Below are 21,721 nucleotides of genomic sequence, written 5' to 3'. Positions count from 1 at the left end.
TTCCCTGCCTGGCCCGGGTGAGTCCCCGGCTGGTCTCAGGGCACTCGGCTCCTCACAACACGCGGAGGCTGGTGCGGGTCCGTGGCCAAGCTGGGAGCTGCAGAGCGTTGGGTGGCCCCTGGCTGCACGGTCGCAGGAGCCATCCCCACGCTGGTCCCCAGGCACATGGACCTGCATGGCGTGGTGTGGAGGGGAGGGAGATTTCTGCCAAGAGCCGAGAACAGAACTCTCCTCTCCCCCAAAGCAAATAAGACCCAGAGGGAGTCAGGGACGAGGGAAATTCACTCTCAATAAAGACAAACCTCAACCAAGGAAACAATGAGTTAGGGCCCGAAGGCAAGAGACTGGCTTCAAAACACTGAGATGCACATTACAAATTTGGAGGTTTTCTGTAATGTTTTTTCCTGTACTGGAGGCAGCGTCCAAGTGGCAGATCTCTGCCAGTTCCCTACAGTTGTTCTTTCTCCTCCCTCCTGTTCTGGGCAGGGAGATTGCTCCCTCGGCACAGCCGCAGTACCACCTCCCACCACCCAAGGGACAAGCCCCTTCTCTTTTCTTCTTCCTTACCATTGTTTTGGAGCATCTTTCTGACTTGCTCATGGACTCCTCCCTCAAGCCACATCCCCCCTCTACATCTCTGGGCAGGAGCTCGCTCCCTCCCTGCTCACCCGACACGGCTCTGGGACCTGAGCAGCCAAACCTGGGAGCTTTTGGGGCTGGATTCCTCCCACGCTTCATTACTAACATGTAAACAGTAACTCCAGTTTTAACCGTGCTCCGCTTGCTTTGGCACTGGGCTTGTTGTCCATCCGATCCTCCACGAGGTGCAGCCTGCTATTTAGTTTGCATTCAGAAGTCACCATAAATAGCAGCTTTTACTCTGGCTCCAGGTGACGGATGTTGTTTCATTCAAGCAGCTCCCCAAACTCCCAATTAAAAATCCTTGGCAGCCGTTCCTCGGGTCTGAACACAGGCTCCCCTTCACCCTGCAGCCTTCTGACCCTGCAAACCCACTTGCACCCTCCGCTCCTGGGCTGAGGGCCGTCACTCTTCGTTCCGCTCGGGCACAGCCGGGTATTCCCAGCCTCCTGTGGTTTCCCAGCCTGTGCCAGCATCTGTAAGTGGAATTAAGTCATGCTCTCCCTCCCTGCACATGCCTTGTGACAGCTAAACAAGCCTCCGCACACACTGGGCCCTTCTCTCGCACACAAGCGTGTATTCTGCCCCACGGAGCCATCGGCCAGGGCGTCACCTATACGACCGGTCTGTGTGTCAAGAGCCCCTGCTCCTCCCCGGAGGTTAAAATCGGTTCTTGCTGTAAGCGGACAGCACGTCCCCGTAACCTCCGCAAAGTGCCCTCCCTCCTCCCCTGCCAGCCGGGCACAGCAGGGGCGAGAGCAGAGCAAAAATCTGCTCGTCTTTGCCAGCTCCAGAGGCTGCCCGGGGCATTCCCGAGATCAAAAGTGAGCCAGGAGGGCTCTGGCTCACGGCTCTTAGATCAGTGTCCTGGTTTCAGCTGGGATAGAGTTAATTTTCTTCCTAGTAGCAGGCACAGTGCTGTGTTTTGGATTTAGTAGGAGAAGAATGTTGATAACACGCTGATGTTTTTAGTTGTTGCTGAGTACTGCTTATGCCAGGCAAGGACTTATCAGCTTCCCATGCTCTGCCAGGGGCACAAGAAACTGGGAGGGGGCACAGCCAGAAGAGTTGATCCCAACTGCCCCAAGGGCCATTCCATACCATACGGCGTCATGGGCAGTATGGAAACTGGGGGGGTTGGCCGGGGAGCAGCGATCGCTGCTGGGAACTGGCTGGGCATCGGTCGGCGGGTGGGGAGCAATTGCATTGGGCATCACTTGCTTTGGATATCATTATTATTATTATCATTATTATACTGTTACTATTAGCATTACTATTTTACTTTATTTCAATTATTAAACTGTTCTTACCTCACCCCAGGAGTGTTTCTCACTCTCACTCCTCCAATTCTCTCCCCCATCCCACCGGGGCAGGGGGAATGAGCGACGGCTGCGTGGTGCTGAGCTGCTGCCTGGGGCTGAACCCCGACACTCAGCCTCGGGCAAGGAGCAGAACCTCTGTGCCACCCCTTCTCCCCAGGGCAGAGTTCTCCCTGATTTTTGGACCAGGCATCCCCCGTGCCATCGTGTGCTGAACAGCGGCCCCTTGTCCTCTCCAGGACGCTGCGGACCTCCCGGCACGGATCAGACTGATCTGCTGTATCTGGCATAAGGGGAAAGTCAGCGGCACCACACTGCCAGGGTGAGGTGGACCAGCTGGGAGGGGAGAAGGAAACCACGGGAGACTGGGTAAGCTGAAGATTACTGTGGGCATTTCTGGGGAAGTTTTAAAACACCATCATCTCTGTCCCGGACCCAAAAAGGCGCAGAACAAAGTCATCAATAAATCAGTGCGATGAAATCCTAATGCTTCACTGGGACAGAGTTACCTGTGCTTGAGGATGAGGATATAAAGTTACCTCTTGTGCTCCCAGTATATCTGCATCCCAGCTGCACATGCTGCCACAGAATATTTTGTTTAAATGTACAGATAAATGAATTAGGCAACTACATCAGACCAGCAAGGAGAGGAGGCCACCGCTAACGCCAGGTTACTAGTGTGGTGCAAAGAGCTGCTGACTTTCTGCAAGCCCCAGTACAATAAAGCATTTATTCAATAAATGCATTTAAGTGCCAGCTGAGGTCCACCACCATCCAGCAGAGGCTTAACTTCAAGCTTGTGGTGAGGTCCCACAACATAGCACTTCTCTCATGTTTTAATACTTGAAAAACTACTTGACCTTTCCAAGCAAATTAGGGTTTTTAACACTGGCCATAAACTGTTGGAATAACAAAAAAAAAAGCAGAAGGTCCCTTCTTGACTGGTCACCTCTGCGATGTGGGTCTGCGTTAGACCGTCTCCATGTCGGTGGCACAGGACGTTTCAGCTCAAGGGAAGGATGCGGCGTTCCTCATCCGCCATGGTCTGTGCACACACCAAATGGCCCAGGATTTGGTTTTGGCTTGGCTGGAAAAGTTGGGGCTGTGGGCTCCTGGGGTGTTGCACAGGGAACATTTTGGTAGCGGTAGCAGCTCTCGCCTTGCACGGCTGCTATCTGGCAGGTAAATGAAGACTGGGATGTCTCAGCCCTTGAGGAAAACACTTGAGAGCATTGTGGAGATTGGAAAATCAGGGGTTAAAATAGAAACTATTTTGCAACTTCTGAACTATGGACAAATCTATAATTTATGTTATAAATGAAACAAGATAAGAAAATTACAGGAGCCTCCTGGCTTCAGACAACAGCTTTGTTTCCAGGAGAATCATGAATGGTATTTCCTTTGATAACGTGCTCATGCAGAGAATTACCTACCAGCAGAGCACAATGAAATCAATAAATTGTCTGTGCTTATGGGCAGGGTGAAAGCCAGAGATGTAAATATGGGGCCTCTTTTATTAATTTTATTTTATTGAGTTTCTATCACTTACTGAATAAGAAAGCAAACTAATTATGTTACAGGAAAAAACCCCATTCACCATACTCTGGGCTTCTTACCTTGACACTCCCTGTCTACTAAGTATTCTCCTGACTCATGGTAAATTAGAGGAGAGAGGTGTTAGCACTGTACCTGTTTTCCAACATCAGGTGTGGCATGATGAAAAGAAAACAGGTGGTTTTATTTAACACAATAAACCACACAATAATTTTCATCTTCCCTGAGTTTGTGCTGGGAACAAGCATGCATCTCTCTTTGCTGCAAACAAGGAAAGAAATTAAATTTCTCAGTGTTGTCTTAGTGCTGATAAATCTGGAACGTTTCCTTTATAAAACATAGTTCGGTAAATACCCATTATATTATTATCAAAAAATGGGCAGACGTGGCACTTGGGGTCATGGTTTAGTGGGCATGGTGGTGTTGGGTTGATGGTTGGACTGATGATCTTAGATATCCTTTCCAACCTTAGTGATTCCTGGTTTTACTTTCATTAAAAAAATAATCCAGCACCAAGCCAGGAATAATGAAATTTATTATTCCTCTCCCCTTAATTGGTTTAGTGGTGGCCTTGGTAGTGTAGGTTAATGGTTGGACTGGATGATCTTAAAGGGCTTTTCCAACCTAAACGATTCTATGATTCTGTGATTCTATGACAAAGCCTTTTTGTTAAAATTAATGTGAACTACAGTATTTTACAATAACATTATTTTTTTGCTGGTTTAGCTGAGATTTATCATGATTCTCCTCTTGACAAGCAAACCTGTTGTTCCATAACCTCCAGTGATGTTGGTCAGAAATGCCCAACGGCATGTGCAAGACCACGAGAATAGAGGAACTGTAAAACTTAAACCGGTAGAAGATGTGTCTGGCTTGGGAGCTCATGCCCAGCAGATATACTTGACAAATGCCAAAGAAAAGTCCAGATTTTCCAAGGTGGCCACCCATGTCTGCCTCAAAGAGGGTTTAATTTAATTGTATTCCCAAAAGCAACAACTCTAACTCCTGAGCACGTGTGATGAGATCCTGCCCAATGCATTAGCATTTGCTGTCAGATCTCCAGAGATCCTTCGTGATTTTGGTCTGTACATCAGATGGCAGTTCTGCCACTTTAGGCAAATATAAGCCAGAATTCGTCACTGGGCTCTGAACAGTTATCATGCCAAGTTAACCTGGAAAATGGCTTAGCCACCAACTCCCACGTGAGTGAGCACCACCATGTCCAGAGCCCATGAACATAACAGCTCTCCATTTCCCCTAATCTCCGCACAGGAAGGCTGGGAGCTGGAGCAATGTCTGCGTGGTCACGTACACACAATTCTTTCCAGGGACTCAGAGCAAACTCATCAGGTCTGAACTGCCCTTGCCAGAGTTTCTGCAGGGTTAGAGGGAAGCAAACACACCTCCCTTAGATCAACAACGGGTGCCTTTAATTCCTTTATTCAAGCTTGCTAAACACAGGGTCCTTTCATTAGGGTTATTGCTAATATTTAATGCCTCTTGCTGTGTGTTCCATTATGAGACATTATATATTGCTGAAGGCTCATTTCCAAATGGGAACCAGCAATGAGCAACTGGGCCTTTGGTTTCTAACCGAGCTAGGGGTAAAGGGTGTAAACCATGTCATGTTTGTCCCTAAATCTCTCCTGTCAATGGGTTTCTTCATTTTGCCCCCCTTCTCATCCCAGTGTTTGCTCAGAAGTGAGCTGAGCTCTAATGAAATCGTTTTCAAGGATGGGGCACCAGGTCTGGCAGAGACGAGCTGCCCACTTGTGTGTGCCATCAGATGGGAGAGGGAAAGAGGTGTAGAGGCAGGGATGGGAGAGGAAGTTTTAGGCAAGGAGACAGAAAGTCATTATTTTATTAAAAGAAACACTGGAGCAAAATGTTGTTGCAAAACTGAATGTCTCCTCAAGGAAGTAAATGTCTTACATCAAGTAAATTGCACTAAATGTCACTGGTGGTGAAGGGCATCGCACCTCTGTTCCAGGAGAGATGCTGGAGCCCGGTGAAAGGAACATTAGGGCATGACCATCCAGCCCTCCATGCACAGGCCCATTCTGTGGCCAAGAGACCAACACCTGGAGGGTGACAGCACACGTGCATGCACCACCAAGTCTCCAATGCCTCTGCAGTGCCTCCTTTCTCAGAAAGCAAGATTTGGTCAGTTCAGCTTCCCAGAGCACTGAATTTCCATCTCTGTCATAGCACAGAAAACCAACTTGTCCACTCTCTGGGACTCTCAGCTGGTAGCTTTCACCAATCATGGTTTAATCTGAAAATAAGAAACAGTCATACCCAAGCCAGGGCAGCAGGTCCCATGAGTTGGTTGCTCCCTTCCTGGAGCTGACCCATGTCTGGAGTTATGCCATCTGGTTTCAGTTCTGCTCTGTGCATACCCATCTCCTTCCCTGCTCTTGGTTTTTTCCCTGACTGTTTATTGAAAAGGCAACTTCCTGGAGGCAGTGAGGTCATAACTCCATGAATTTGAATTTTATCAAGGCACACCTTAAATGGAACTTCGTGCAGAGTAGCAGGAAAAAATAACCAGTCTCTAGTGTCTGTTGTACACATGCATGCACCTCCTACCCAACCCTTACCCTTCCGCCAGAGATCTGGTGGGACTCCCTTCCTCAACAGATGGATTGAATTGTACTGCTCTGGGCAAAGCATGTCCAAAAAGTTCAAAAAGTCACCAAACCCTGTAGCATCACAGACGAGGCAACCTGAAAGGATCCAACAGCTGCTGTGTAAAGCCGGTCTTCAGTTACGAACCCCCCAAAGCTGTTTTGTTTCATATCAGAAGTTTAGCTCTGAAGAGGCATGGACAAGGCCTTTAGCTTCCTTTGACTCACATTTTGTTGTGTCTTTGGAGAGCTAGAGCTTGGAAGCGAGAGGGAGAACGTAATCAACATTAATTATATCTGTGGAAACCCCATCTCAGCTCTTTCTGTGGCCAAGAAGCAACCCTATATCATGTGTCCCAGTGGTCATGGTCATTGCTGCCTACTGGGTTTGGCTGCTTCTTCATGCCTGGAACTGTAGCAAGCTGCTATGTCTGCTCCTTCCTTATTCCTCCTCCACCTCTACTGCCATTTCAGTGTCCCACAAGAAACTCTTGTATCGCCAATTAAGACTTGGTTTATTTTGCAAGTGGACGCAGCTGCTGGCAGCCGCAGGCAAGGAGGGCCTGGAGCATTTGCACGGGGTGGTAAGAAGGAGGACGGGGGCTGCGGTACCCCTTGGGTCATGTAAGATGTGATAACCTAGTGCGCGAGGACACAGTCCGTAGCAAGGCTGCAGGGGAAAGGATGCCAGAGGCGGTTAGGGGACTGACAGACTTACAGGAATTTTGAGGAGATAAGGTGAGCTTGGTCAGAGGCAGAGTCAGTGCTGCTGATACCCACCCAGGTTCTTAAGAACAGTGCACTGAAAGGAAATCTGGGCACATCCTGGTAGTTTAGGGTGTTGTTACTGAGCGCACATGGTCACGGTGGCACCTATAACAGTGAGCAACTGGTTTTATGGATCTGTCATTAATTCAGCAGACAAGAGACCAATTGGTTGGTTTGAACCAGCAGGCAGGTCAAAGAACGAAGGCTCTTGTAGTACCTCCTGTAACTGGTGCTGTATGAGAGAAGGAAATCAGAGCTGGCTATTTACTGAAACTCAGCAATACACACCTCATTATGAAAAGCCCATGTTACTTCCTGCTGGGTGGTTAATACGAAAAATAGGGTCTGAGAATGGAGGTGCTGAGGTAGAGAATGTCTCTAAATTCGGGATGTAATCCTACAACCCCTGCTCCTCTGAGAGCTGCATAGAGCCAAGACAGGCTGCCTTGCGAGATGGTCAAAGCGTTTTCTGCTTCTGCAGCGGAACATGGAGAACGTGAGGTTCCTCAAAGGTGCCCGGGCATGGCTGGTCCTGAAGGGACTGCAGTGTCTCTGTTCCACAGCTGCCGAGACAGATATATCTCAGGATAACTGTCTGGACCCTGACATCCGTCTCATGGCCAGAGCAGAAGAATTTGTTGCAATTCCAGGTTTTTTGGTATCTAGAAAGAGATAATAACACGAGTAATGATCCTCTCCTTGTGTTTTCCAGGAAGGACTGAAAAGGTGATTCTCACAAGCACTAACACTTCTGAGCCTTTGAACGTGGGCTTTTTAGTTGAGGTATTTATTACGGCTGCTGAACCATGGCCAGAGGCAGTGCTGAACTGGGTGTACAGGACAGACCTCCCCATCCAGCCCCCCAACATGACCGCTTGCACCGACTGCTCTGCAGTCCTTCCCGACTATCTTCCTCCATCCAGCCCATGCGGCTGAGAAGTTGGGGACCTACGGCAGCGCTGCTGTGGGATCCCTTGAGTACTGAGACAGGAACCGGTGCGGAGGGCTGGATCCCGTGCCTGGTTGTCTTTGTGCACCTTCGCACCCCGCCGACGCATGCTGGATCTGAAGGGAGAACTGCTGGGTTAGGCATCTACACCGACAGAGCTGGAGGTGCAGCATCGCCTCCATCAGAGGTCACAAACAGCACGGACCCACCGGCCTGAACACAAGCCCTCACACACGTGGCCAGCCATTAACCAAGGTCAGCTGGCAGTGGGACGCCAGCAACCATGAAAATGCAGCAGGGGAATGCAGTGATCTGATAAACCCACCGGTCCCTGCCCAAAGATGCTACAGAGCCTTTCCTTCCTCAGCCCCAGCCACGACTGTGCCGTGCATAAAGAGGTGGTGAAAGTCTTGGAGCCATCAGACACTTTTCTAGTTGGGGCAGAGAGGAAGAATATGATGGAGTCACAACTGGAAGTTAATCCCGTTAATTCTTGTTATGACTTAAGAAGCTCAATTTCCAGACCGCTGCTTTTTCCCCCAAGATTTTTTACACTTGATTTTATTCACTAGGCAGCTAAATTCTCTACTGCTTTTCCACACCAGACAGCTTCAGGTGCCCCATGAATTACAACGAGGGAGACATGCAGCAAAAGACAATTTTAACACCGTTATTTTCTGCTTTGGTTAAGTGCCCGGCTGCTGTCACCCAGCTACCTCTGTTCTGACTTATTCTGAGCCTCGGCTCAGAGCTGCTCCGTAAATTCAGTATTACAGCTGACACAAATGGCAGGGACTTCCAGATGGCTCTAGACCATTAGAGGTTGTCCGGCTTTTGGCTGGGCACCGCAACTCAGCTATCAGGTATGTAAATCCAAGCTGTGTTTTGTGAAGCAGCTGAAGATCTGGCCCAGGATTTTGAAATATGCTGTTTTGTTGTTGTTCTCAGTATTTCCCCAAAACCCGACAAACCAGATTATCTGGTCAGTTTGTAGTAATAACCCTAGGCCCTTGATATTATAGGGAGGAGTACCAGGAAGAATGCAGCAAGGTGAGTATGATATAAAATCACCGCAGGTTGCATTTTCGGATGCTGTGCCCTCAACAGTGCCAAGATCAAAGGGGTTTGCTTTTATCAATTGGATTATCACCCAATTAATCAGGACTTTGCTTCTGCCTTTTCCTCCACCTCACATCCCATCCCAAGCTATAGGCAGACTTTGACTTCCATCTACCAGGAGCAGGAGCCAAAGAGGAGAAAGTTCTCTCCCTACAGAGCTCCCAGTTCCTGGTGTTTCTTGAAGTTGAAGGTGGTCAAGGGACATTCGTGACTCTGCCCATGTCTCAAGGTTTCTGCTCAGCTGGTTACACTCAAGAGGTTGTTGTGATGCTGCCCTTCCTCTCTGAACCACTCTACCCACTCTAGTATCAGGTCCACCCACTATACCAACACGCATCCTCGAAGATGTCGTTGAGTCAGTTCCTGTTCCTATGGCACAGCTCTATTCTCAGAAGGGCAAGCTGTTTTTTCCTGCGACTGGAAAATACACTTCTTTATTTTCCATTCTTTTTTTCTTTTCGTTCCATTGACACAGATGTCTGGACTCCACAAAGGGCAAAATCAAGGTGGGACAGCCCTTCTTCCTGGGTTGTTTCCAACCCCAGTGGGATTAAAGTGTTGGCTACTTCATAAAGAGGCCCATTCATGAGATTATTTTGTCTCCCAGGGTGACATTTTAGGCCTAAAGGCCTCCTAGTCACTGACAATGCAACCAAAATTGGCCTTTCTCAGAAGTCTCTAATATTCTTCAGTCACTTCAGACTTCTCGTGTGATGGAGGTCTGAGGAGCCCAAGTCCCCTTCTGTCCCTCTCATCTGGTACACTGCAATGGAGCAATTCCTTCCCCTTAAGTGGGACGGGAGAGGAACAGCACCAGAAGAGCTCAATGAGACTCTCCTCTGAGAAGGGCTGAGCAACCATTTTTGACCAAACCCTACATTTTTAGAGTGACAAAAAAGTTTGATAAACTCTTGTCAATACCTCAAAATGGATTGATCTGTGATTTTTCAGAAAATACGCTGAAAAAAGTTCAAATGTTTGTCTCAACAGTTCCATACTGAAGTGGACTTGCCACTTAAAACTGGCTTTTCCTCTCCCTCCACTTCTCTGAAAGTGTTTCTCTTCACTTGAATGCTGGGAAAGCTCTGGAAATATTAGAATTTTTTTTTTTTCCTTGATTTAACTGAAACATCCTATTTAAATTTCCTCTTCCCTAAACTATTTCTTTCCAGTTTGCTTGTACACAGGAGAGCTGCAGGTGGGGTAAAATAAGGACTGAACTTATATGAAATATCTTCCCGTCTTGCACCTCGCTCAGCAAAGTGAGAAATGGTTCCCCCGCATGTTCTCCTAGTGTCCTGACACTGCGATCAAAACTTTCTGTAAGAAACGAATGGAGAGGGAGTGAGAGAGGAAAAATGGACTCATGTGAGGCATCTTGTGAAGAATCCAGCATTTTAACCCACTTTTAACTTGTGGCACGCTAAAATGCATCATTATTTGCAGCGCAGGGTGGCAGCATCCCTGGTATATTCAAGCCAGGGCCGTTTTCCCACAGCAAAAGGCTTCGTGATGCTTCAGCACCTCTCCAGATTAACGCTTCTTACCACACCCGCGCAGATTTCAGTGTTTATGGGTTTTTTTTACTGAGTTAAGGAAAGGGGCGAAATTCAGCCCTGCTGTTCATGAGCTCATTAGCACTCCTCAGCAAGGGAGCTGGCACTGGGGGGGTTGATGTTAAGAGTGATCTTCTCTTTCCCTCCTCTTCCCCACCCTGGAAAGTGAGGCAATTTGATTCCCTCGTAAGATCCCTCGTGCACGGCCAGGAGCCCTGACATGCTGAAATCCTTAAGTTTTTGACCCGCAAGGATTTTTCCAGGTGTTTGCTGCAGATGATAGCAGAGTCCTGTGTGACATATGGCTGTTTATTGAAAATATTTTATTGCTTTCCAAAAATCAGTTTTAATAAACTCCAAAGAGATACAGTAAGTAGACCAGCAAAATTATTTAACAAACTCAATTATCTGGCATTTTCTTTCTCTGCAGGAAGAGAGCCGTTCTGTAAGAACAAGCTGAGAAGACCTGATTTTGCCATAGTTCATAGAGGCTGAGCTCCTCTGACTGCACAGCATTTATGCTTAAGTTCCAGTAGAACTTCAGGTGAAATCAATGAATCAATCCATTGGTTTCAGCTGGAGTTTGATCAGCACCTTGCACCTGAGTCAGGTAAGAATAAGATCAACAGTTTTCAGAGGCTAACCAAGCCACTAACTGCACAGCCATGCAGTCTTTGCCAAGGAAAAGTCCTCAAGTTGCTTTGAAACTTCTTTTCACCTTCTCCCGGTCAGCAGCTACCACTCTGCGCTAATTCTGCACTCTGGAGGAAACGTACCATGAGATGCATACAGTTATGCTATAAGGCAAGAGACCAGCTTCTAGCATCCTCAAATGCAGTGCAGATGATTCTCCTGAAATTCATACTCTGCATGAGATAACATGGGAAGGGAGGGTCTTCCATAACGCTCCAGCACTCCTATATTAGATATTATTAGAGTCATCGAAATGGTAGTTCCACCCTCACATTGACTGTGAAATACAGAAAATGGTGTCTCATGTGATGGCTTTTCTTTTTAGTGTTGGGTTCTGTGACCTCCATTTTGAGAAGACATACCAGAAGGTAGCCCCGGCTCCCGAGGCCATGCTTTGCCTCACCTATTTTAGAAAGTCCCCTGTATTCACGTATCTGAATAAATCTCCCCTTCTCCCTCTCCCACTTCAAGTTTCATGCAGTGTTTTTGCCCCAACATGTAATTATGAAACTCTTCACATTACTCTGTGCCCCAAACTGAAGGTATTAACTCCCAGTGAAAGGAAAAAAGCTGTGTTATTCTGGGGCCAGTCTGTCACCGATATAACGCTTTCTCTGGTCATGTCTGATCTTCAGTGAAAGCTGGCAGTGTCTGTGAGTGAATATTTTACTTCTGGGTGACTGCGGTTTGTAAGTCAGCTCTGCACTGGGGTATTTTAGCAGTATCCATGAAAGACGAATAAGTCACCCCTGCAGCTGGGAAACGTTTCCCATTCCCCAATTTGACCTGTACGTCATTTTCCAGCAAACACCTTCCTAGTGAGCACGTAACTGCTTGACCTGCACGGGAGTCAGAAGCGAGTGTGATTCTTGCAGCCCTCGTGGGGGGACTGCCCCGGCGCTGCCTCTTCCGAGGCAGCCGTGCCCACCCCGTTGGGCACAGCATGGCTGTGATTCAGGTGTTCTTCCTGGCCTTTTGTGGTGCAAGTGCCACTCTTAGGAGCCAACCTGTGTTTCTTCTGCACCTGCTCCAGTATCTGCAGCACCTGGAATTAATAAACACAGCTGTGAGTGGGTTAGTAATTAGGCGAAAGCACTAATTTCTTCCCCAGCTATTGAAATAATGCCTTATTCTCTTTCAAGCTGCATGTCTGGGCTCAGCCTTGGGATTACACTAAGTATTTCTGTCTGCTCAGAGGTCTCTGGGACAGGTGTAAATGGAAAGCCTGCCCCATGGAGGTCCATGACCTTGGATCTCAGAGCTCTTTCTGCCAACGAATCGGTCCCGCCTCGCACATTCCGCAGCAATGTGCTTAGCGCAGAGAGGTGCAATGGTGGTCCGGAGGCAGGATCAGGACACAGGCAATGTGGAGCTCTGTTTTTCTGCTCTTTCACACCACCCTATGATATCTCCTCATGTTGTCACAGATTTCTTCACCTCCTTATGGAACTAGGAAAACCCCAGTCTGAAACCCACATGATGGAGAAAGGGAGCAGAAATAAAATCAAGATTGATTTTACCTGAGACTTAGGGATGATACCGACTCTGAAGAACCCTATGTTTCCACTGTCGATTTTGGTGCAGTCCACAACGGTGGAGGCGATGTTCTCTGGAGAAGGCCCATCACAGAGAACTGCATCCACCTGAAGAGCAATAGATGTTCACAGCAAGTTCCCCTCAGGCACTTGGGAAAAGGGAGGGCAGTCTCCCCCTCCCAACAGCAGGTAATTATTATCAAAGGCAACTCTGCTCCTTCCCACCCCACTGTACTGACACTAAGGGCTGAATGTGGAAGGAATTAATTTAATATAAGCAAAGAGAGAGAGAGCTCTATGGGGTCTAGGTCAGCAGTACAGCAAAGACAGGTTTACATCAACTAAGGAGCTTTGAAGAAGTCCCATCTACAAAGCAAATGTGTAGAAAACCAGATTTTTGAGGAGTTAGAGGTGGAAGATTTGTACCACTCTTTGTTTAAAATTGCCCTCACATAAGCTGCCACGAATACACAAAATGTAGTACAGTCAGGATTTTGCAGTGAAATGAAAGCCATGTGAATGGCCATGACCATTGTACATCCAGAACTTAGGAAAGTTCTAAAAGCCAGGAATATTTTAGAGCTTTGGCACCAGTTTTAGACCAGCTTCAGCTTTAGATGGGAACCCCCTGTGTTCCAACAACTCAACGCCAGCTGGAGCCCTGGTGCATTCAGGCATCAGTGGTTTTATTGCTTGTAAGCAAAGAAGCATTGTTTTGTTGCTCATATCATTCTTTGTTGGAAGATGAACTAACTCACATTGCCAAGCCAAAACTATACTGTGTAAATCAGAAGAATTTTGGTTTCCCACCAAGTTCTGTATGTCACACTTTCACTGTGACACCAACATGAGGAGTGTCCATGAGATTTTTTTAATGAGATGCTTTCCCAGATTCTTGATATCATCTATTGATTTGCCTACTGGAAACAAAGTGGTTGCATTCTTCCATCCCCACATCTTTTGGGACCAGGCAGAATGAAAAGACACAGGACCCCAACTACCTTGTCTCCCAGCTTGGCATACACTTGGTTGTGGTGTGTTGTGTCTGCCTCTCCCGTTGGGTTAGCTGATGTGACCACAATGGGGCCAACCTGGTGACGGAAAAATGGGAACAAAAGCTCTGAGCAGGTTTTGCTGTATAGAACAGATGACTTGAACACTGAAGTTCACTTGTGAGCCTCTGCGACTCTAAAGAGAACTCAGTGTGACTCACCCAGGTAGAGACACCTACTTTGTAGGCAACTACAGTCCCACCAAACCTGTGTACGAGTGACTAACACCCTGCTGAACTGGGGTTTACTGATGTTTGTCAGGAAAGAACATTTTGTTTTCCAGCAATAGCAAATGCCAAAGACCTATAACGTCTGTCCTAGAAATAAGCAGAACATGCAGGCTATCACAGTTCCTCTGGCCACATTCTGGACCTTCTGAAGTTATTCTGGCTTCAGATAAGCGCGTGCTTACAACAAAAGTGTTCTATGTAGGACATCAGACAAAGTGTCTGCTAATTACATCTTTTCTGGCCTTCTGATCTGGTGGTTATTCCCTTTACTCTGTTTTCTGCAATAAAATCTACTACCAGCTGCCTGCACACCCCACCCCTTCTTAATGATATTTTTCTTGTGGGAGTTACACCCATTTTAGCACTTTTCACTCCCCAAACCCGTCTGAACATGCTAGGATCCTCACTTCACTGAGCAAAGAAAAAAGAGAGGAGAGGTGACATGCTAAGAGGGCTGGCAGAGTGCTCCAGCCTCTCACCATCCTTCTCCCCTCCAGCAGGCCAGAGGACCTGGGTGCTAGTGACTGACACCAAGCCTCTTCCCTAGAGAGTGGAATGGCCAGGTCTGGTCACCCGCGCTGCTGGGATGGATGAGTGTGCTCTGGCCGCTCACCAAGTCGATGAGGTGTGTGGTGACAGAGCAGTCGGGGATGCGGATGGCAATGCTCTGCGGGGGTACCGACGTATTTAGCGGAGTCCTTCATTCCCAGGAAGTCCACCCATTCTCCTGCACAAGGAAGAGTCACACAGCACTTATGGCCGTACATCAGTCCAAACGCAATGACCTTACCAGAAATATCACCACGGAGCATGTGGCGTTGCACGGTTGTGTGACTTAAACTTGGAGTTTCAAAAGCCAAAGCTCTCCAGAGAGCTTGGAAGTAACAGCATTTCCTCACCTCTGGGAACCACCAAGCTAATAGGAGATGGCCAGGCAGCCTCCATGAAGTCCCAGAGCAGGGGATTGAACAAATGCTTTGCAGGTTCCAGTTGCCTTAGGCTAGAAATCCAGAGTGACATGGGGCGATCCTGAGCCTGGCGCTTGGAGCTGGAAAGGAGGCAAGAAAAATGAGCCTGGAAGTAAGATGGGGATTTATTTTCAAGCTGAAAAGGAAATTGTGTTGGTGAGGCCTAGAGCTAAGACAAGGTGTGTAGGCTCTGTCCCAGGTCACCAGTCTGTAGTAAAAGTAGGACTGCTCAACAGATTACCTGACAGGAAGGGACATTAATGACTATTTCCAATCAGGAATGTCTACTCCAAATCAAGGTTTTAGCCTCTTGCGTAGTGATGGGTAGAAGTCCCAATTGCCCAAGTTCTGAGGAAACCCCATCAATATGAGGGGTCCCAGCTGCTTACAGAAGTACAGCTAGAGGCATTCGTTAAACACGAGAGGGATTTTGGCTGTGACAATATGTACCTACAAATATGTACAGTAATCCCCTGCCCCATTTGCCACTTCTTTGGGTTTCCTTGTGATATCCAAGCTACCTGGCTCCATCACCTGCCAGGAGCCTTCAATACCTTAGAGGACAATTCCAGCTCAACTGTCTCCTTTCCCCATTCGGATCTTCTCCCCCAAGCTCATCGCCTTATTGTTCCCGTGAGGGCTAAGCTATGTGTCTCATTGCTCTCGATGGTTGCTGTAGCCAGTACTCAGTAGCAGCTATAAGTTCTAGAGGCTTCTTTAGACCAGCCAAGGAAGCCCTCACTGGGGCAGCAAGGCAAATACTTACTGGTGAGCTTTCTCCACAGCATCAGGCCGATGACAGGCTGCCACAAGCACATACACAGTATCTGTGGGGATGCCGCAAGTCCCTCCATTCTTCAGGATATCTGTTGGCATGTGAACAGGGCAGAACCCCTTGAGTGACTAGAAGTGAGGGGCTGTAATTCACGGAAGAGCTGTCACAGACAAAACAGCCAATGTGGTGCTCTCATCTCCTTTTCCCAACTAACAAAGCATTTCCTCTGACAGTGCATTTTCTAGCATTCATCCAAGAGGAGATCTGGCATTTAGGGGAGTTCTGGGCCACGTTCTTCAGGGCCAGAAGTCATTCAGCCCTGTGGAGAGAGCAAGCACCATGCATTTGCCCTGCTTTCTCTGTACGAGGCTTTCAGTGGCAGCCCCAGCCTGGAGGACTCATGTCTCTCAGACTGGATGAGCAGAGTGGGACATGATACAGGAGAGACAGCAGCAAATTCACTGCTAAACCCAGCTCCTCTCAAGGAATTGGTCCTATTTCCCCCGCAGCATGTTTAGCTTCTAATGACTCTGCTAACTTGGCCCACTTCAACAAAATGTCATCAGATTATCATGGTTTCCACATCTGGATAGGAAAAATGTTCTTTTAATAGCGTTCTGCTACAAAACCTCCCCACATTTACCCTCCACCCCCACGTTATGCCCTATGTATTTCCCTTACCTGCAATTCTCTTGACTGAGGAAGCTTTCCTGGCAGGCAGGTGAAGGCACTTGGTCATTCCTCCCCCCACACCACTAAGCTGCACAATGGGCCTGCCCATTGGTAAGAAGGAACCCTCAAAGATGCTGTTGAAAAGGGCAGACAGGAAGCAGTAAAAGCTGACCAGACCAAAGATGAGAGTGGCAGCAATGTCATAGCCAGCTGGAAGAGCATGGATGGCATCCAGCAAGAAGCTGATAGCGATGAGCAAGAAAGTGAGGGAGTAAAAGAACCAGGCGATGTTTAAGAAGAGTGTGCAGAAGACAATGAAGCCATTGAAGAGCATGAAAGCAATGATGCCTACCGCTGCATGGAAGCTTCTGGTAGTGCCATAGAGGCCACCATATCTCGTCAAGCCCCAGATGATCCACATGACAGCATAGAGAATGAAGGCAGTGCTCTCCAGGGTTTTACCCCGGGCAAAGGCCACCGAGCCACTTAGAAGCTTAAGGAACCCACCAGCTACCACTACCCATGGAATTACAACAGTAGCAAGTGGAGCCTGGGGGTCCCCTGTCATTGTTACAGCAAAAGAAGCGAGGACACTGCATGCATAGCCAAGTGCTTCTGCATCTGCATACTTGGAATACCCTAGGTAGGGAGTGTGAAGGTCTGCCCCTTCACGAAGCTTCAGAAAACTGCTGCGGGCAAGTAGGGCCTTCATAGTACCCTTCCCTGTTGGGATCTTGGCACTTGCTTTCACATTGTACAGGTGAATTAGAGTCATCAAGGCTGAGGCCACAAAGATGGCCACATCCACACCTTGGGGTCCACCTTCAAAAAATCCCTTGGGACAGCAAGCTAATGCAATGCAGTAGGCCACATAAAACAGCAAATACAGGCCATCCACTGGGCTCTTAAGAGTGAGAAAAAGAGCCAAGACAACAAAAAGAATTGAGAAAACCACCAGGAATGGAGTAGGGAAAGACGGCTCCTCTGGCTGCCAGATTGGGTACAGAAGGCAATAGCCTCCAGCAAATTTCAGGATGGAAGTGAAACCAAAGAACGTAGCCATTAGTACATCCATTGCACGGTATGATAAAATGCAGATGCCAATCTGGTAGATCCCAGCTGCCCACAGCCAGGGCACCTGACCAATAAATAGTTTGCCAGTGACACCCAGGAGCCTACAGCCAAAGACACTGGCAGACAGCATGTTCAGGATCAGCCCGGTGACTGCAAAGTGATTCATGCTGCCACTGGTGGACTGGATCTGTTCATGGGTCTTTTTCCTGGCCAGATCTGTGCCAGGGAGGGCAATTTTCTCTTTGGTTAGGAAATAAAGAATCCTTCCCAGAGCAAAATAACCACCGACCAAGCAGACAACCATATAATTGCAAGCCACAGCAGAGGAACCAAAAGCTGTGCTGTAACGCATGGCAACTTCATGAGCACTGGCAAGCGAGACAGCAGAAGCAACCATAGCTAGGACGACCTCTCTGCAAAGGAAGCCCACCACTGCAATAATGAGTAGTGCCAAAGTGAATGTGACCAGGCCAGGCACCAAGGCATTGCGGAAATCACCAGTGTCGTTCAAAACTCCTTGCCCTCCCAGGATGAAGACCACTCCATAGCCGCACCAGAACACTGAGATGGTCAGGCAGAGAGACAAGAACAGGGAGGCATTCCTTAGGCTTCTCCGAATTCCTGTGAAACAAATGACAATAGAGACAGAACCGTGATTTCGAGACAGTAGGTTATGGAAAGCAGTAGTTAGGACAGGCAGCTGAGCTATAGGCGCATGGTGCGTTGGAAGCACGATCGCTATGCTAGCACGGAGCTGCACAGGTCCTGCATGATGCTAGACAAAGCTGTCACGAGTTTGGGTAGGTCTGCATCATGCCCCGTTACACTGTGTAGACACGACCGTAAAGACTCCATCAGCACAACACTTGGCGTGCATCAGAATGTCTGAGCTGAGCTCAGAGTACTTGAGTTCCTTCTGCTAAGTACTGTACCAGGCCTGGCAGGCAGTTTGCCCTAACGAAGTCAAGGTTCAGCAAGCCATTGTCTTATCTTCCTCATGAGGCCTACAAGACTCAGTAAGACCGTAATATATTAATGAAAATCAAGTCTTGGGTTGCCTGGTGGTTTGTTTTGTTCCCGTTGTAAGCTGTCAGGTCCAATATTTGAACCACAAGTGTCATACAACCTGCTGTATCCCCATAAATAATTGGGCCTTCTCAGAAGACAGAAGTATAGGAATTGCAGAACTCATTCCTTCTCAAGAACTATCCTGTTCGGTACCCTGACCCCCAAAATGACAAAGACCTTGATTTAAAATACTTCGAGTTGAATGGAACCCACATACTACCCCCAAACAATATCACAAAGTACCTTATTTTTACTGCCATGCTTTCTCACCTCATGATGTGAGGATATTGATCACCATGGATAGACCTGAAAGCTTCCTTCCAATCTGGAGCTTTGGAATGAACCTATGCTTCATTTCTTCCCCAAACTGATACAACTTTGTGAGCCAGACTCAAGTTGGGACGGGAAGCAAGAGCTCTGCTGAATGAGTCCCCAAGCTACAGAGAACTGTAATCGCACAAGTATGCACGTCTTGGAACAAGGGAGCACAGAAATTCCTGCCCTTGGTAGGAGGCTGTTGATTCCCACCAACTGTGAAACATCACCTGCCCGGTGGTCCATTCCATACGGTCCCATCAGTACAGCTGCTTCTAAGTGCTTTCTACTAATGCTTTGTGCCACCACTGACTGAGAGAAGAGGTGGACCTAGGTTTTATGGGTTAAAATATGTAGCGTCTGTCCCAAGCTGTCTGCTTTGTAGAGGAAAAAATAGCATCAAATCGTGGATTTTCACGTCCTCATTGCCCTGAGTTAAAAAGGAGAAATAACAGCATTGATTCTAAAAAGGGTGGACTTTGTTATAGCCAGTGATTTTTTTCTCTCAGATAAGTAGATCTCTTGGCATTTACACATCGACATGCCATTTCAGTCCACGGGTGCCTAAAGTACAATCAGAAAGCCTGGGAACCGTTTTTAGAGAAATCATGTATTCAGTCTCTTAAAACTCTCAGAGACCCTGGTAAAGCATTTGTTCAGAACTCACATTGATTTCTTTGGTTGCCTATATAGGAAAAATTTGCTGTGCTGACACGCTCCTCCAGGAGAACGAATCAGTGCTCTGGCAAGGCTGCCACGGTTTGCATAAACCTGTTGGCAAAGCAGACCGACTACACGCAAAGCTATAGAAGGGGGAGGCCTTGAAGCCGGCCACCCTCCGAGTCTTACCTGCATACGCCAAAAGAGACGATAAAATCAACAGAAGGACTCCCAGAGCTGTGCTGGGGAGCAGAGGGGCTGCTCTGGGCAAACTGTAGAAATGCACCGCCAGTAAGAGTGATCCTGTGTGTGACAAGGGAGGCGGAAAAAAAGAAAGAGCTTGTAAACTTTGCCCGAAAAACCAGGAGAGAACCAGAGTGCAAGAGCAGGGCATAGGGAAAAAAATAGCAGTACAAGATCTGAAAATAGTGAGATCTAAGGAGCTGCGGGGGTGTGTTCTAACTTGGTTTGTGTCCATGGTCTCAACTCTTTCTGGGTGCCTAGTTTTAAGAAACTTGAACTTAATCGTGTTTGAAAGTGCTCCCCCGTTGCCAGAGAAGGGTAAAAATCAGCTCTCCGATTCCAGTTACACAAAAGGCGGACAGACGCACGCACGCTCTAGAGCTGATCACATAAGCCTTGTGCCCACAGAAAACTAGGCTAGAAATGAAGAGGGGCCGCACTCAGAGAGACGAAACGCAGCGAAGGAGCAAATGAAAGGGAGTGAACACAGAAAACAGAGCTGCAGGGAAAACGGCTAGGAAAGGAAAAGAAAGTGCATCCAAATAAAGATCATTTATGAAAATGACTACCAAAAAATTTTGATTTGCTTCCCACCCAGGATGGATCGAGTACAAAAGTTCAGGCCAGCACTTTAAAGCCAAGACAAATATTTTGTTGGCTGCTGTAATAGGCACAGGGATCTCTGGATCTAGCAGCTTTACCCAGGCAGAGAAGATTCAGAATAAGCAGACGCTTTAGCCCCCTTGGAGAAGGGGGTTGTCCATGAAAGCTAGTCCCAACCCCATCTTCCCGTGCCAAGAAGACTCGATCCCTACCTGCGGAAATGCCCAAGAGCCCTATGGAGGAATGCAGTGACTCAGCTTTTCTGTCTGCCATCGCAGAGTCCGCTGAAGACCCAGGTGCGGGCTGAAATGCTGCCTCTCTTTCCTCCCTAGCTCTTTATAACCAAACCAACTCCACTGGCCTGCGATCCTCCCTGCTCTCCACCCCTTTTCCCTACAAACATCTTCTGTTAGTGTTCCTTTCTGCATGCGGGAGGAAATGCAAACGAGTTCCTTGCTGCAATAAATTTCAGTCTGTGAGTCAGCATGGGCTGCTGGTAGCTCCCTCCAGGGGCCTGTTAATTTTACTGTTGATTAACCCTTGTTAAAAAAGACACTTGAAAAATAACGCTGAGGGTTTATTACTATGACTGCCTTTTTGCTACTGCCAGTGAGGAAATTACACCGGTTAAAATTAAGTTTTTTTTAAAGAACCCATCTTGCTGGAGCAAACAAGTACTTTGCAAGCCCGGGAGCTCCTTGGGGACGAGTTATTTCTCCTAACACTGGCCACGGTCCTGCTGTTTGTCCCTGTCACAGCTATGAATGCCTGGCACCACTGTCCTGTGCTGGGCAAACCCAGGGCAGATTCAGCGCCATTCCCTCAAAGGTGACTTCTGTCCGTGTGTCACTCCACACCTACCTAACCCAGCCCCTCTGCGCACGCCCACGGGGAGCTCCTCCTGAGCCCTTTTCACGAGTGAGGTGTCAATGCAAACGTGCAGCCTGGAGACCATAGAATCATAGAATCATAGAATCGTTTAGGTTGGAAAAGACCTTTAAGATCATCCAGTCCAACCATTAACCTACACTACCAAGTCTACTCTAAGCCAATCAAGGGTAGACTAGACTAAACCATGTCCCCAAGTGCCACATCTACCCGTTTTTTGAACCCCTCCAGGGATGGGGACTCCCCCACCTCTCTGGGCAGCCTGTTCCAATGCTTGACCACCCTTTCCGTAAAGAAATTTTTCCTAATTTCCAACCTAAACCTCCCCTGGCGCAGCTTAAGCCCATTTCCTCTCGTCCTATCGCTAACCATCAGTGCGAGGATAAATCCAGAGGAGCCTTGCTGGCTTTCCAG

General features: G+C 47.9%; 1 protein-coding gene across 1 annotated transcript; it reads right to left on the bottom strand.

Annotated features, from left to right (window-relative positions):
- Positions 1-12,074: 12,074 nt before the first annotated feature.
- Positions 12,075-20,692, bottom strand: LOC104037645 (uncharacterized). Its single transcript, XM_009491672.2, is given in 10 exon segments — positions 12,075-12,269; positions 12,745-12,867; positions 13,761-13,850; positions 14,655-14,714; positions 14,716-14,768; positions 14,941-15,089; positions 15,776-15,875; positions 16,466-18,151; positions 19,763-19,876; positions 20,632-20,692. Coding segments are annotated over 10 exon segments (2,631 nt in total).
- Between the last annotated feature and the right edge of the window lie 1,029 nt (positions 20,693-21,721).

Source organism: Pelecanus crispus, chromosome 13, assembly GCF_030463565.1.
Source record: "Pelecanus crispus isolate bPelCri1 chromosome 13, bPelCri1.pri, whole genome shotgun sequence".
In the NCBI taxonomy this organism is placed as follows: Eukaryota; Metazoa; Chordata; class Aves; order Pelecaniformes; family Pelecanidae; genus Pelecanus; species Pelecanus crispus.
The sequence above is the reverse complement of the archived record's forward strand: the minus strand, read 5'-3'. Positions and strand labels throughout refer to the sequence as shown.